We start from the raw sequence: 14,273 nt of genomic DNA on the forward strand, positions 1-14,273 counted from the left end.
CCTCTAACCCTGTTACAGGGGCTGAGTCACTGGCTTGCTGGTGCTCTTTCATGCCGTCCCTAGGAGGGGTGCGTCACTTGAGTGGGTTGAGTTACTGACGTGATCTTCCTATCTGGGTTGGCGCCCCCCCTTGGTTTGTGCTGTGGTGGAGACCTCTGTGGGCTATACTCGGCCTTGTCTCAGGATTGTAAGTTGGTGGTTGAGGATATCCCTCTGGTGGTGCGGGGGCTGTGCTTTGGCAGAGTGGGTGGGGTTATATCCTTCCTGTTTGGCCCTGTCCGGGGTTTCTTCGGATGGGGCCACAGTGTCTCCGGACCGCTCCTGTCTCAGCCTCCAGTATTTATGCTGCAGTAGTTTATGTGTCGGGGGGCTGGGGTTAGTTGGTTATACCTGGAGTACTTCTCCTGTCTTATCCAGTGTCCTGTGTGAATTTAAGTATGCTCTCTCTAATTCTCTCGTTCTCTCTTTCTCTCTGAGAACCTGAGCCCTAGGACCATACGTCAGGACTACCGGGCATGCTGACACCTTGCTGTCCCCAGTCCGCCTGGCCTTGCTGCTATTCCAGTTTCAACTGTTCTGCTTGCGGTTACGAAACCCCTACCTGTCCCAGACCTGCTGTTTTCAACTCTTAATGATCGGCTATGAAAAGCCAACTGAGAGACCTGAGCCCTAGGACCATACGTCGGGACTACCGGCCGTGGTGACTCCTTGCTGTCCCCAGTCCGCCTGGCCTTGCTGCTATTCCAGTTTCAACTGTTCTGCCTGCGGTTATGGAACCCCTACCTGTCCCAGACCTGCTGTTTTCAACTCTTAATGATCGGCTATGAAAAGCCAACTGAGATTTATTCCTGATTATTATTTGACCATGCTTGTCACTTATGAACATTTTTGAACATCTTGGCATGGTTCTGTTATAATCTCCACCCGGCACAGCCAGAAGAGGACTGGCCACCCCTCATAGCCTGGTTCCTCTCTAGGTTTCTTCCTAGGTTTTGGCCTTTCTAGGGAGTTTTTCCTAGCCACCGTGCTTCTACACCTGCATTACTAGCTGTTTGGGGTTTTAGGCTGGGTTTCTGTAAAGCACTTCGAGATATTAGCTGATGTAAGAAGGGCTATATAAAATAAAAATTGATTGATTGATTGATTGATTGATTAGCTAGTGCTGGTAGGACAACCCTAGCATAAATACAATGTTTCCTCTCCATTTTGTCTGAATACAAACTATTCATGTTTAGTCATGTTCAATGTGAGTTGTTCTGACACAGGGTGTTGTCACACAAGGGTTTGGGTTGGCTGGGGCAATATGACGGTGTGATGTTGGTGTTTCACGTGGGAAAGCTAACTGCAGCTAAACCCAGCAGTTAGAGCAGAGCAGCGGTGTAGCGTAGCTATTTGACCCCCCTTCACCCCCACCCTGCTGGCCTGGTTCCAGGTGTTATCACCCCTCCTCCTTCTACCCTACCACAGTCAGAAGTGGCAAGGGTTTGAGGAGGTGTGAGGTAACAGGTTGTGAGGCTGCAGCAGAATCTGAGGCAGATTTCCCATGTGGGCCATAATGTTGTTTCACAGGGTTAGGTGTAAGTTTGATTTGTAATGGTGGAGACTTCATATTAAGTGTGAGTTGGAAGCATTCCTGTCATGGTATACAATAGCATGGTTCTATAGACCTTATAGTATTATCTACACTGAACAAAAATGTAAACTCAACATGCAACAATTTCAAAGATTTTACTGAGTTACAGTTGATATAAGGAAATCAGTCAATTGAAATAATTTCATTAGGCCCTAATCTATGGATTTTACATGACTGGGAATACAGATATGCATCTGTTGGATCAGAAAACCAGTCAGTATCTGGTGTGACCACCATTTGCCTCATGCAGCGCGATACTTCTCCTTTCACAAAGTTGATCAGGCTGTTGATTGTGGCCTGTGGAATGTTGTCCCACTCCTCTTCAATGGCTTTGCGAAGTTGCTGGATATTGGCCAGAATTGGAACACCCTGTCGTACACGTCGTTCCATAGCATCCCGAACATGCTCAATGGGTGACATTTCTGGTGAGTATGCAGGCCATGGAAGAACTGGGACATTTTCAGCTTCCAGGAGTTGTGTACAGATCCTTGCGATATGGGGCCGTGCCTTGTCATGCTGAAACATGAGGTGATGGCGGCGAAAGAATGGCACGACAATGTGCCTCAGGATCTTGTCACGGTATCTCTGTGCATTCAAATTGCCATTGATAAAATGCAATTGTGTTCGTTGTCCGTAGCTTATGCCTGCCCATACCATAACCCTACCGCCACGATGTGGCACAATGTTGACATCAGGATATCGCCCACACGACACCATACACGCTGTCTGCCATCTGCGCGGTTCAGTTGAAACCAGTATTCATCCGTGAAGAGCACACTTCTCCAGCGTGCCAATGGCCATCGAAGGTGAGCATTTTCCCACTGAAGTGGGTTACAACGCCGAACTGCAGTCAGGTCAAGACATTTACATTTACATTTGAGTCATTTAGCAGACGCTCTTATCCAAAGCGACTTACAGGAGCAATTAGGGTTAAGTGCCTTGCTCAAGGGCACATCGGCAGATTTTTCACCTAGTCGGCTTGGGGATAAGAACCAGCGCCCTTTCGGTTACTGGCACAATGCTCTTAACCACTAAGCTACCTGCCGCCCTGGTGAAGATGACGTGTACGCAGATGAGCTTCCCTGAGACTGTTTCTGACAGTTTGTGCAGATATTCTTTGGTTTTGCAAACCCACTGGTTCATCAGCTGTCCGGGTGGCTGGTCTCAGACGATCCTGCAGGTGAAGAAGCCGGATGTGGAGGTCCTGGGCGTGGTTACACATGGTCTGCGGTTGTGAGACCGGTTGGACGTACTGCCAAATTCTCTAAAACGACGTTGGAGGCGGCTTATGGTAGAAAAATGTACATTCAGTTCTCTGGAAACAGCTCTGATGGACATTCCTGCAGTCAGCATGCCAGTTGCACGCTCCCTCAACTTGACATCTGTGGCATTGCTTTGTGTGACAAAACTGCACATTTTAGAGTGGCCTTTTATTGTCCCCAGCACAAGGTGCACATGTGCACACCTGTCAGGTGGATGGATTATCTTGGCAAAGGAGAAATGCTCATTAATAGGGATGTAAACAAATTTGTGCAAAGAAATTGAAAGTAAGCTTTTTGTGCTTCTCGAAAATGTCTGTGATGTTTTATTTCAGCTCCTGAAACATGGGACCAACATTTTACACGTTGCGTTTATATTTTTGTTCAGTATAGTTGATCTGTGTTATAACTCAATTATTCTCCCTCTCCCCGTCCCCAGACCAGGCAGCCAGTGTTTGTTCAGCAGTTACAGGCAGTGTTCAGAGTGTACCACTGTAACTGGCTGGTCCCAGTTCAGAAGGGCTCAGTGGAGAGCTGTATCAAGGTGCTGTCTGACGTGGGTAAGGAGGACAACACATTCCTAACACTAGCCCCAACACTACTGTAGCTCGGATTACATCATCAACTAACTAATCAAACAAAGACAACTCAAAATAATAAGTAGTTCTATGAACTACCCTGCTGTGTGTATAGATTTGACGTACTATATAACACTTTATTTATGCAGATTGTCAAAGAAATCCAACTTGATGTTAGTAATTTGTTGGCCTTTTGTTAGTCAAATCCCCTGATGAGGCAGTGGTATTATGATTGGGATGTACTCTAAAGATGAGTGTTGTATCATACTGTATGTAAGACAGTCCTCTACTCATATGTTATTGGGCTTTCTTGTGTGTGACAGCTAAAGGGCGAGCCATCGCCATCCCAGTGGATCTGGACAGCCAGGTGAACAACCTGTTTGTGAAGTCCAACAACATCGTCCAGAAGACAGCCATGTCCTGGAGAATGTCTGCCCGCAACGCTGCCCGCAGAGACTCAGTACTGACCGCCTCGCGAGACTACAGGAACATCATTGAGAGACTGCAGGTGGGTACACTATGTGTTTGTGAGTCCGTCCGTCCTTTTAAACACACCCAACTGTATGGTTTACGTGTCTCTCTCTCTCTCTTGCCCCCCCCCCGTCTGTAGGACATAGTGTCGGCTCTAGAGGACCGTCTGCGTCCATTGGTCCAGGCTGAGCTGTCTGTCCTAGTGGATGTGCTGCATCGGCCAGAGCTGCTCTTTCCTGAGAACACCGACTCCCGCAGGAAGTGTGAGAGTGGCGGATTCATCTGCAAGTACGTGTGTTTAAACTTAACAATCCCACCCCCACCCTAAACAAAGTATACAGTGCCTGGGATATATGGACATATGGTTTTATTTATTTCAATAATTTTGAAAACCACTTTGAAAACCAAATTAAAGACTGGCACATTGCCAATTCTTTATGAATGTATTTATTGGTGGGAGGAAAACATCCAACCACTTCCTTCAGCTCTGTTCAACATGATAATATAACTTACACGGTGAAGAGCAGGAAGCCACTGAAGGTGTTACAACCATTTGAATCATCATAGATCTGGTAGATTGATGGAAGCTGTATGTAGACCACATCTCCCAACTCTAACTCCAGGAGGACTGCTGCATTAGATTCTCTCCATCAGTATAACATTCAGCAGTGTTTACAGCTCTCTGCCCATTCTTAAACAAGCCTACACCTAAACCTTTTGAATTCATTTGACCACAGACGTGTATCTGAAGTAGTAGACTCATCTCACTAGTGCTGTAAAGAGACCTGTATCAGGACAAAACATGCAGTATGTTACGTGTACATTGTTTCATTTTGTATTTGTCATCCAATGGTTGAAATACATGCATAGTACATTGTACCTGTAACTTGGTTGTAAGCCTTACCGACATTTGTGATGACTTTGGGGTAGATCAATGTAGTGTCACGCCACCTTTGGTCTGTCTGTGAATACAGCATCGAAGAAGAGAGCGTGCGTTGATTCCAGTTGGTCATTATTGATTAATCACTATCATTTCTACTTTCTTACCGACTTCTCTACTGACACTCACTAGTTCCCAGTCTGGCCTCCATGGTAATTGAAGTAACAAGGTTTTACATGGCTGTCACACATTACCTGCATTCCCCGTCTTCATCTCCTCCAGCTGGTACTTGATGAACTGTAGTTGAGTCTTGGTGACGCTTTGCCCCACATTCAGATCAACCACCTGGCTCTCACTGGTTTTCAGTCTGGCTTCCAAGGCCAGAACAACATTCAATTGGTAGGCCTATCTATTCACAGCTGTATTAGTTTAATAATAATATCACATAGAGTATTACTATCATATCATCATGTTACCTGTATTCCATGTCTCCAGCTCGTCCACCTGGCTCTTATAGAAGGATAGTTCAGTCTTTGTGACACTCAGCTCCTCTCTTTGCTCGACCACGATGGCTCCCATGTTGTGCACCATGTCTCTAAGGTGTTTCAGCTCAGTCCAGAAATCAGATGTGGTGGTCGTCTGTGTCGGTCTCTCCCTCAGCCCAGGCCCCAGACACACACAGCAGCAACACCAGTGGAACTACAGAAGCCCTCATTCTGACAACACTGTCTGGGGGTCATTTTTATACAGTACCTCAGTCATTGCGTACGATCAGTCAATACCTATATTTGGTGACACAGTTGTGTGAGGCCAAGGCCTTCAAAAAGAGAACATTTGTGGATAAGATTATTGGTCGTGGGAAGAGTGAACCTGTTATTTATCATGTGTCTGCATGAATTTATATTTTCTCCTGACGGACTTAGAAAAATTAGACACTAGACAGAACAGGTAAAGAAGTCGGATGTGGAGGTCCTGGCCTGGTGTGGTTACACATGGTCTGCAGTTAGTGAGGCCAGTTGGATTACTGCCAAATTCTCTAAAACAACATTGGAGGCGGCTTATGGTAGAGAAATTAACATTACATTCTCTGGCAACAGCTCTGGTGAACATTCCTGCAGTCAGCATGCCAATTGCACGCTCCCGCAAAACTTGAGACATTTTTGAGAAGTAAGCTTTTTGTGCGTATGAAACTTTTCTGGGATGTTTTATTTCAGCTCATGAAACATGGGACCAACACTTTACATGTTGCGTTTATATTTTTGTTCAGTATACATAACATTCTGTTGGTAGCAAGAATTTTGTATAATAATTTTAATTTAAAAAACTAAGTTATGAATCAAGCGTTGTTTTGTGGTTCAGTTCATAAACCATGTGCCATGGAATCAGCACAAGGAAAATCTCTTCCCAACTATTTTGCAACCTGTATGGCACAGCTGTCAACATTTTCCCTACTAAACTTATTTGAATGCACTGACTGTTAAGTTGCTCTGGTTAGGAGCGTCTGCTAAATGACATATGAATGTGAATGTGTGCACAATACCGCCACTCCAATATAGTGTCCCCCAAACCCACCCATCCAGTCAATCCTCTTGTGACCTCAACCCCATGATGCCCCCATGGTTAGTGACCCCACGGTGACCTTTGACCCTGTCTCTCCCCAGGCTGATCAAACACACCAAGCAGCTGCTGGAGGAGAATGAGGAGAGGCTGTGTATCAAAGTCCTGCAGACCCTCCGAGAGATGATGACCAAAGACCGAGGATACGGAGAGAAGGTAGGACACAAGTCACAACACGTCACAATTCACTTTACATCCAACTGCAGCCCCGGACATCTAAGAACATCTCTTTCTCTCCATCACAGTGGGATCGATGACCAGTTCTGTCTAGTGTCTAACCTTCTCTTTTTAGGATTGCTCACCTTGTAAGACTCATCAACCAGTGTCTGGGTGTATTATTTTTATTCTGATGTGATACGGAATGATATGGATCTATATAATGAATATACACACACAGTGAGCTGGGCCAAGCTAATCTAGACTGACCTCATGAATACTTGGCTGGCCAATAACTAACCTGCATGGCCCAATGAAAGCATCCATATGTGAGGACAAGCATGAAGATATACTGTAGCTCCCAATGGTCCATCTTCCTATTGGCTCAGAATGGATGGAATTCCCCTCTTCTATTATACCAACACTTTTCAATCTGTCGAACACCCTAAACTATGGAACGGCATTTGGGTCTTTGCGTGTCCAAAAATATACACGTCAAATAACACTATTTGACGTGTCAAATAAGCTTTTAATTTGACACGTCAAATAACACAATTCTGTAGACCCTTTTCTGTAGACCATTTTCCAGTATACAACACACTGACGTCACGCAGAGATGAGCGTGTTTTAGTCATTTAGCAGACGCTCTTATCCAGTGCGACTTACAGTTAGTGAGTGCATAAATTTTTCATACTGGCCCCCTCTTGGCGGCAGTAAGAAAGCCATCACTATCTGCGGCCATTCAAGATTTACGTTTTTATTACTTCTAAACAAAATAACTTTTTGGGTTTCTCATACGCTTAACATTATGTTTTGATTCTTGCTTAAACAGTCGCTAAGATTATATTTGGTTGTGATCTTTGCAAAATAACTATTTTGGATGCAGCAGTTGTTAGCCAGAATGCTAACACTAATTGATGTAGGCTGTAGCAAAAGCTAGCCAAAGAGACATTTTACTGGTTGAAGTTAGTGTTTTTTAAGTATAATGCAGTTGATTTGCGATGATGACACAAACATTATATTAAGCAGAACATTCATAAAAGCCTTAAAATTCAATTATGATCCAAAAGTAGTGTGAAATGCACTCAAAAGCAAAATGTAAATAGAGGCTTTTTTTGCTGCCGTTCTATAAGAACTCCCCCTTGTTCTGCCACCAACTTGTGCGCATCGAACTCGTGCGCCAATGTTTGTAAACACAGAAAGGTATATTATAGAATGTTGTTAGTGCTAAATTTGCAAGTGCAAGCCAAGTGCCCCCACTACGATCAGTAAAACTGTCAAAGATGCTGTAAAAAAATGTGTTTACAATACCGCGTTGGTAATAAGGCATTATTTGTTCGACTGAATGGGAAAACGTCTGTGTGAGCATTTGTAAAAAGATCAGGATCAAACGAGCGGGATCAAAAATGTTAGATACAGATTTTATTAGCAACTTCTGGGGTAGCTAGCTAGCTTTAGTTTGATACCTAGCTAGCACCAATGCAACCAGCCTGAAAACAATGACCAGCAGAAACTGCAGTTATTTTCAATATTCTTAGCAATTATTTAGGAATCCATGTGACTAAATATTAGCTAGGCAGCCACTTGTGTTCCTATTGAAATCAAACTTCAGTTCATGAAAATAACTAGCTAGCTAGATAGTGAACTAAATCAGCTAGCCAGCTACTTAACCCTGTTCCCCCAAACTTTATAAGCATCTGGCTAATGTGGCTTGACCAGACCGGGTTATGCATTGTGAAGCTAGCCACGATAAGGATTAGCCACAATAGTGGAATTTGCGGTTCGCCTACAAAATAAAAGTCCCTCTTTGAAAGGGATGCAAATGGATACAAATAGTGGAATCATGCCATATTTAGACTAGGTAATGCTAAACAAGGTTGGAGTGTTGGAATGTGGAGCAATGAAATGGGGTAACCGTCTACTCAGTGACACCCACATAACGCAACTATGAAGAGTTTACAGAAATATTTGCATTGTAGCTCTAATTGCGTGACTGACTGTGGGAAATCACCTCCCCAGTCAGCATATTGTGTGTATTGACATTCATGTTGCACTGTACAGCCTTACCTAAGGATTGTGGATCAATGAAATTTGGTATCAGTCTACTCAGTACCCAAGTGCTATTTTTTCAAATGTCCTCAGAGTTATCAGACTCCAAAACATCCACGTTGTATTGTTTTCCCTCTGGAATAGTGTTCAATACACATAGTAGATTGACTGTGACAATAAATGTGGCTCATTTCACAGTGGTTTCAGAGTCCCGAAATAAAAGCTACGACTCTAATATTTGTGGAAACTTTTCACAGTTGTGTTCTGTGGGTGTCACTTAGTAGACTGATACCCCATGTCATTGATCCACAATCCATAGGTAAGGCTGTGGCGTGAAATAAGTATGCCCCCAATTTGTCAATTTAAAAAATTTTATTTTGTTGAATTGATATAACATTCCAAACTTGTTTAGTATGATCTATTCCAAATATGGCATGATTTGTATATCCCTTTCAATCCCCCTAGAGTCGATTGACGCACCGATGAATCAATATACAGTGAGGGGAAAAAAAAATTGATCCCCTGCTGATTTTGTACGTTTGCCCACTGACAAAGAAATTATCAGTCTATACTTTTAATGGTAGGTTTATTTGAACAGTGAGAGACAGAATAACAACAAAAAAATCCAGAAAAACGCATGTCAAAAATGTTATAAATTGATTTGCATTTTAATGAAAATCAATATTTTATCAAATCATTTCTTTATATATATTTGTATATACATAAAGGGGTCCTAAAAATCAAATAGCTAAATGATCCATAGTATGACCATCTTAAAACAATTCCATATGTCAGGTTAGCACCCCCCAACGTCTTAGACTTTAAGGAATTAATCAAATACGAACAGTCTTATAAATTAGGGTTATTTTAGATGACACCTAACTAGATAGTTAGCTAGCCAACTATAGCTACTGAAACTGATTGTTGTTTTGCTATGTTTTTGGGGAAGAACATTGTTTGCATCCATCAGCTAGCTAGCTGTTAGCTAGCTGTTAGCTAGCTGTTTTTCTGACCAGCACTGTCCCAGAGCAGGGGAACTGTGTCTGCACTCGTGCAGCAGCGGCAGGTGCGCGAGACAAAACTTTACCAGCATCATAGTATACATATTGGTGAATTGCTGTGACATATGAAATAGGAGTGATTAGTGTAATCAATTAGTAATAACTACGTAAAAAAGTACTGAAAGTTAAATTATGATGTGAATTGCAGTCCTATCCAGGTCCTGATTGGTTCACAAGCTTATTTGACATATCAAATAGTGTTATTTGATATATTTTTTTTTATACGCAAAAACCCAAACGACGTTCCATATTTTACTAATAAAGATATTTTGCTAAGATACACACGACATGAGTGCTTTGAATACAGTCTTTATCTACCGTCTGAATAAACTTGGTATATGTTCCCTTATGTTGTGGTGTTCCCAGCAGCAGCCTGTATCCTCCCTATGCTAACCCTCCTCTCCTCTCTTCTCTTTCAGCTCAGATCCTTTAATGATGAGATGGATATGCCGGAGGTTGTCCCTCTTTTTCTTCTACTTCTCTCTCCCTCTTACACTTGTTCTGTCAATGTGCCTTTTCCTCTTAAATGTAGGTCTGTGATTATATTTGTGGCTGTATGTGGTGGTGATGATATGTATCTGTAGGTAGTACGCCTGGGCTTGTAGTGGTAGTTCTGGGTTGCTTTCTCTGTCACCCTTTCTTTCTCACCCACTCACTCTCCTCACCCTCCCAATCAGGAAGTGAAGCTAAGTGTGTGTGTGCATTACCCAATAGTGTTGTGCTGTTCCAGAGTCCCATGCTGGTATGGCAGGCGGCCAGTGTGTGTGGCCATACCCAGTCAGTCTCTCGAAGGAAACTTTGATGGCGGTGGGGGCTACAGAAAATCTGAACTCATCGTGAGGGGCCTCAGTTGCTCACGAGTCTGCGTACCCACATGCAATTCGTGCAATTCTACACATTTTGCCATGGGGCAATTATAACACATTTCCTGCAATTCTACAAAGTCAGGAAAAACTGTGCAGTGAAATGTGTTATTTTACAGGATCCGCCATAGTAGTACAGCACCCCTGGAGCAAATTAGTGTTAAGTGCCTTGTTCAAAGACAGAAATCAAAAGATTTCTCATCTTGACAGCTCGAGTATTCGAACCAGTAACCTTTCGGTTACTGGCCCAACACTCTAACCGCTAGGCTACCTGCCGCCATAAGAGGAGAGTGAGAGTTTGATAGAACTTCTAACACTTTCTGTTTGACCTATAACATGCATTTTGGACCAGTAATGTTGGCTTCTCATGTGTGCCATTTATTTATCTTCTCTTCTTTTCTCAAATTCCCTATTAAGTTTTCCTTTCTCTCCATTCGCTACCTTTTCAGTGTCTTCCTCATTCTATGTGCAGGCTGGGCTTTCACCAGGGTGTCAGTAGGGGGCACTGTGATGGTGTATCTAGGACTAGGAAGGTGCGTGTGTGTGTGTGCGTGTGCGGCTGTGTCCTAGTTTTCCCTGCCTGCAAGTTGCACGATTCCTGGGCTGCTCCCAGCTCTGGGGCGATGGTTACATAAGGACCGGGACAGCTTTTTTTCTTTTTCCTGGAAACCAGCCTGCCTCTCTCTCTCTCCCTGGAAACCAGCCTGCCTCTCTCTCTCTCCCTGGAACCCAGCCTGCATCTCGCCCTGGAACCCAGCCTGCTTCTCTCTCTCTCTACCTCTCTCCCTCTCCCCTCCCTCCACTGATCTGTGACCTTCAGAGGTAATAACCAATAAAAGTGCAGAGGAGCTGTTTGCCTAGAGACACTGGCTTTGCCTTCGCAGGAGGGGGGTATAAGGGGGTACAGGGTCGGGGGCTATAGGGAGTACAGGGTCGGGGTGTACAGAGTCTGGGTGTATAGGGTCGGGGGCTATAGGGAGTACAGGGTCGGGGTGTACAGAGTCTGGGTGTATAGGGTCGGGGTGTACAGAGTCTGGGTGTATAGGGTCGGGGGCTATAGGGAGTACAGGGTCTGGGTGTACAGAGTCTGGGTGTATAGGGTCGGGGGCTATAGGGAGTACAGGGTCGGGGTGTACAGAGTCTGGGTGTATAGGGTCGGGGGCTATAGGGAGTACAGGGTCGGGGTGTACAGAGTCTGGGTGTATAGGGTCGGGGGCTATAGGGAGTACAGGGTCGGGGTGTAGAGGGTCGGGGGCTATAGGAGGTACAGGGTCGGGGGGTACAGGGTCGGGGGGTACAGGTTCGGGGGCTATAGGGGGTACAGGTTCGGGGGGTGTAGGGGGTACAGGGTCGGGGTGTACAGGGTCGGGGGGTACAGGGTCGGGGGCTATAGGGGGTACAGGGTCGGGGGGTATAGGATGTACAGGGTCGGGTGTATGGGGGTACAGGGTCAGGGGCTATAGGGGGTACAGGGTCAGGGCTATAGGGGGTACAGGGTCAGGGGCTATAGGGGGTACAGGGTCGGGGACTATAGGGGGTACAGGGTCAGGGGCTATAGGGGGTACAGGGTCGGGGGTATGGGGGTACAGGGTCGGGGACTATAGGGGGTACAGGGTCAGGGCTATAGGGGGTACAGGGTCAGGGCTATAGGGGGTACAGGGTCGGGGGCTATAGGGGGTACAGGGTCGGGGACTATAGGGGGTACAGGGTCAGGGGCTATAGGGGGTACAGGGTCAGGGCTATAGGGGGTACAGGGTCGGGGACTATAGGGGGTACAGGGTCAGGGGCTATAGGGGGTACAGGGTCAGGGGCTATAGGGGGTACAGGGTCAGGGGCTATAGGGGGTACAGGGTCAGGGCTATAGGGGGTACAGGGTCGGGGGCTATAGGGGGTACAGGGTCGGGGACTATAGGGGGTACAGGGTCGGGGGCTATAGGGGGTACAGGGTCGGGGGCTATAGGGGGCTATAGGGGGTACAGGGTCAGGGGCTATAGGGGGTACAGGGTCAGGGCTATAGGGGGTACAGGGTCGAGGGGAACAGGGTCAGGGTGGGGTTGTATACAGTATATCTATCTACAGCCTTCCCTATCCACACCTGTTAAGTGTCCCTCCCTCCCTCCCTGCCTCCCTCCCTCCCTCCCTCCCTCCCTCCCTCCCTCCCTGCTGCCAGCTCTGATAACACAGCATTATGGAGGAAAGCAAGCCAGCCAACCTCGCCCACTCTACATTCTCTAGCCAACATCTTTCTCACTGATTCCTTCTCTCTCTCTCCTTCCTTTTTCCCTCTATATCTTAGCTTCTTCAAAACATCCCACCTTCTCTTTCCCCTTTTCTCGCTCCCTCCTGCTTTCTCTCTCTCTCACATACAGTCCTGCAGACACTCCCACTGTGTGTGTAGTCTAAGTTAGAGGTTGTTTCCGTGGCGTGTTAGTGTTGTAGTGTGTTGGAAGGGACTGCTCACACAGGGCTGGCGCCACTCCTTTCTCACTCTACTCCAGTGAAAGTGGATCTCCTCAGCTCCACTGAGACGGAGCAGGAGAATGTGTGTGGGTTGAAATGTAGGTCACACTTAATGCACATGAACATGTACTGTTTGTTACTGTATGCACTGCTCTCAAATATGTTTGTAGGATTCTTCAATTCTGTTCCAACTAACAGGGGTGATCAGTTTGGTTCCAGCCCAGCACTAACTGCAGGTAACTGACAAAATAAAGGAAACACTTGAGTAAATGAGGGATACAAAGTATATTGAAAGCAGGTGCTTCCACACAGGTGTGGTTCCTGAGTTCCTGAGCAATTACCATCCTATCATGCTTAGGGTCATGTATAAAGATTCCCAGTTGCCCATTATTTAGGATACCATGGCTAGAGGAAGAGATCTCAGTGACTTTGAAAGAGGGTTAAAAGGGTGTCTTTGTGTATGTCTGTTACCAGATCAAATCAAATTTTATTTGTCACATACACGTGTTTAGCAGATGTTATTGTGGGTGTAGCGAAATGCTTGTGCTTCTAGCTCCGACAGTGCAGTAATATCTAACAAGTAATATCTAACAATTTCACAACATATACCCAATACACACAAATCTAAGTAAGGAATGGAATTTAAGAATATATACATATTTGGACAAGCAATGACAGAGCGGCATGAACTAAGATACAGTAGAATATTATAGAATACTGTATATACATATGAGATGAGTAATGCAAAATATGTAAACATTATTAAAGTGACTAGTGTTCTATTTCTTAAAGTGGCCAGTGATTTCAATAGGCAGGAGCAGCCTCTAATGTGCTAGTGATGGCTATTTAACAGTCTGATGGCCTTGGGATAGAAGCTGTTTTTCAGTCTCTCGGTCCCAGCTTTGATGCACCTGTACTGACCTCGCCTTCTGGATGATAGCGGGGTGAACAGGCAGTGGCTTGCGTGGTTGATGTCCTTGATGATCTTTTTGGCCTTCCTGTCTTGGAGGGTGGGTAGTTTGCCCCCGGTAATGCGTTCGGCAGACCGCACCACCCTCTGGAGAGCCCTGCGGTTGCGGGCGGTGCAGTTGCCATACCAGGCGGTGATACAGCCCGACAGGATGCTCTCAATTGTGCATCTGTAAAAGTTTGTGAGGGTTTTAGGTGCCAAGCCACATTTCTTCAGCCTCCTGAGGTTGAAGAGGCTCTGTTGCGCCTTCTTCACCACACTGAACACTTATGGGAG

At 45.4% G+C, this 14,273-nt stretch overlaps 1 protein-coding gene across 4 annotated transcripts in view; it reads left to right on the plus strand.

Annotated features, from left to right (window-relative positions):
• Positions 1 to 14,273, plus strand: part of LOC121577563 (inositol 1,4,5-trisphosphate receptor type 1) — a 157,511-nt gene that overhangs the window by 73,604 nt on the left and 69,634 nt on the right. For 3 of the 4 annotated variants that reach the window (XR_006002656.1, XM_041891269.1, XM_041891270.1), the window contains exons 35-39: positions 3,332 to 3,452; positions 3,794 to 3,978; positions 4,081 to 4,229; positions 6,483 to 6,594; positions 10,124 to 10,159. Coding sequence is in view for 3 of the 4 variants with exons in the window: in XM_041891269.1 (XP_041747203.1) it covers positions 3,332 to 3,452; positions 3,794 to 3,978; positions 4,081 to 4,229; positions 6,483 to 6,594; positions 10,124 to 10,159 (603 nt within the window). In the remaining variant the exon portion in view is untranslated. The remainder of the gene's footprint in view (positions 1 to 3,331; positions 3,453 to 3,793; positions 3,979 to 4,080; positions 4,230 to 6,482; positions 6,595 to 10,123; positions 10,160 to 14,273) is intronic. The other variant, XM_041891271.1, reaches the window with a different exon arrangement.

This window comes from Coregonus clupeaformis, chromosome 12 (genome assembly GCF_020615455.1).
Source record: "Coregonus clupeaformis isolate EN_2021a chromosome 12, ASM2061545v1, whole genome shotgun sequence".
Taxonomy (NCBI): domain Eukaryota; kingdom Metazoa; phylum Chordata; class Actinopteri; order Salmoniformes; family Salmonidae; genus Coregonus; species Coregonus clupeaformis.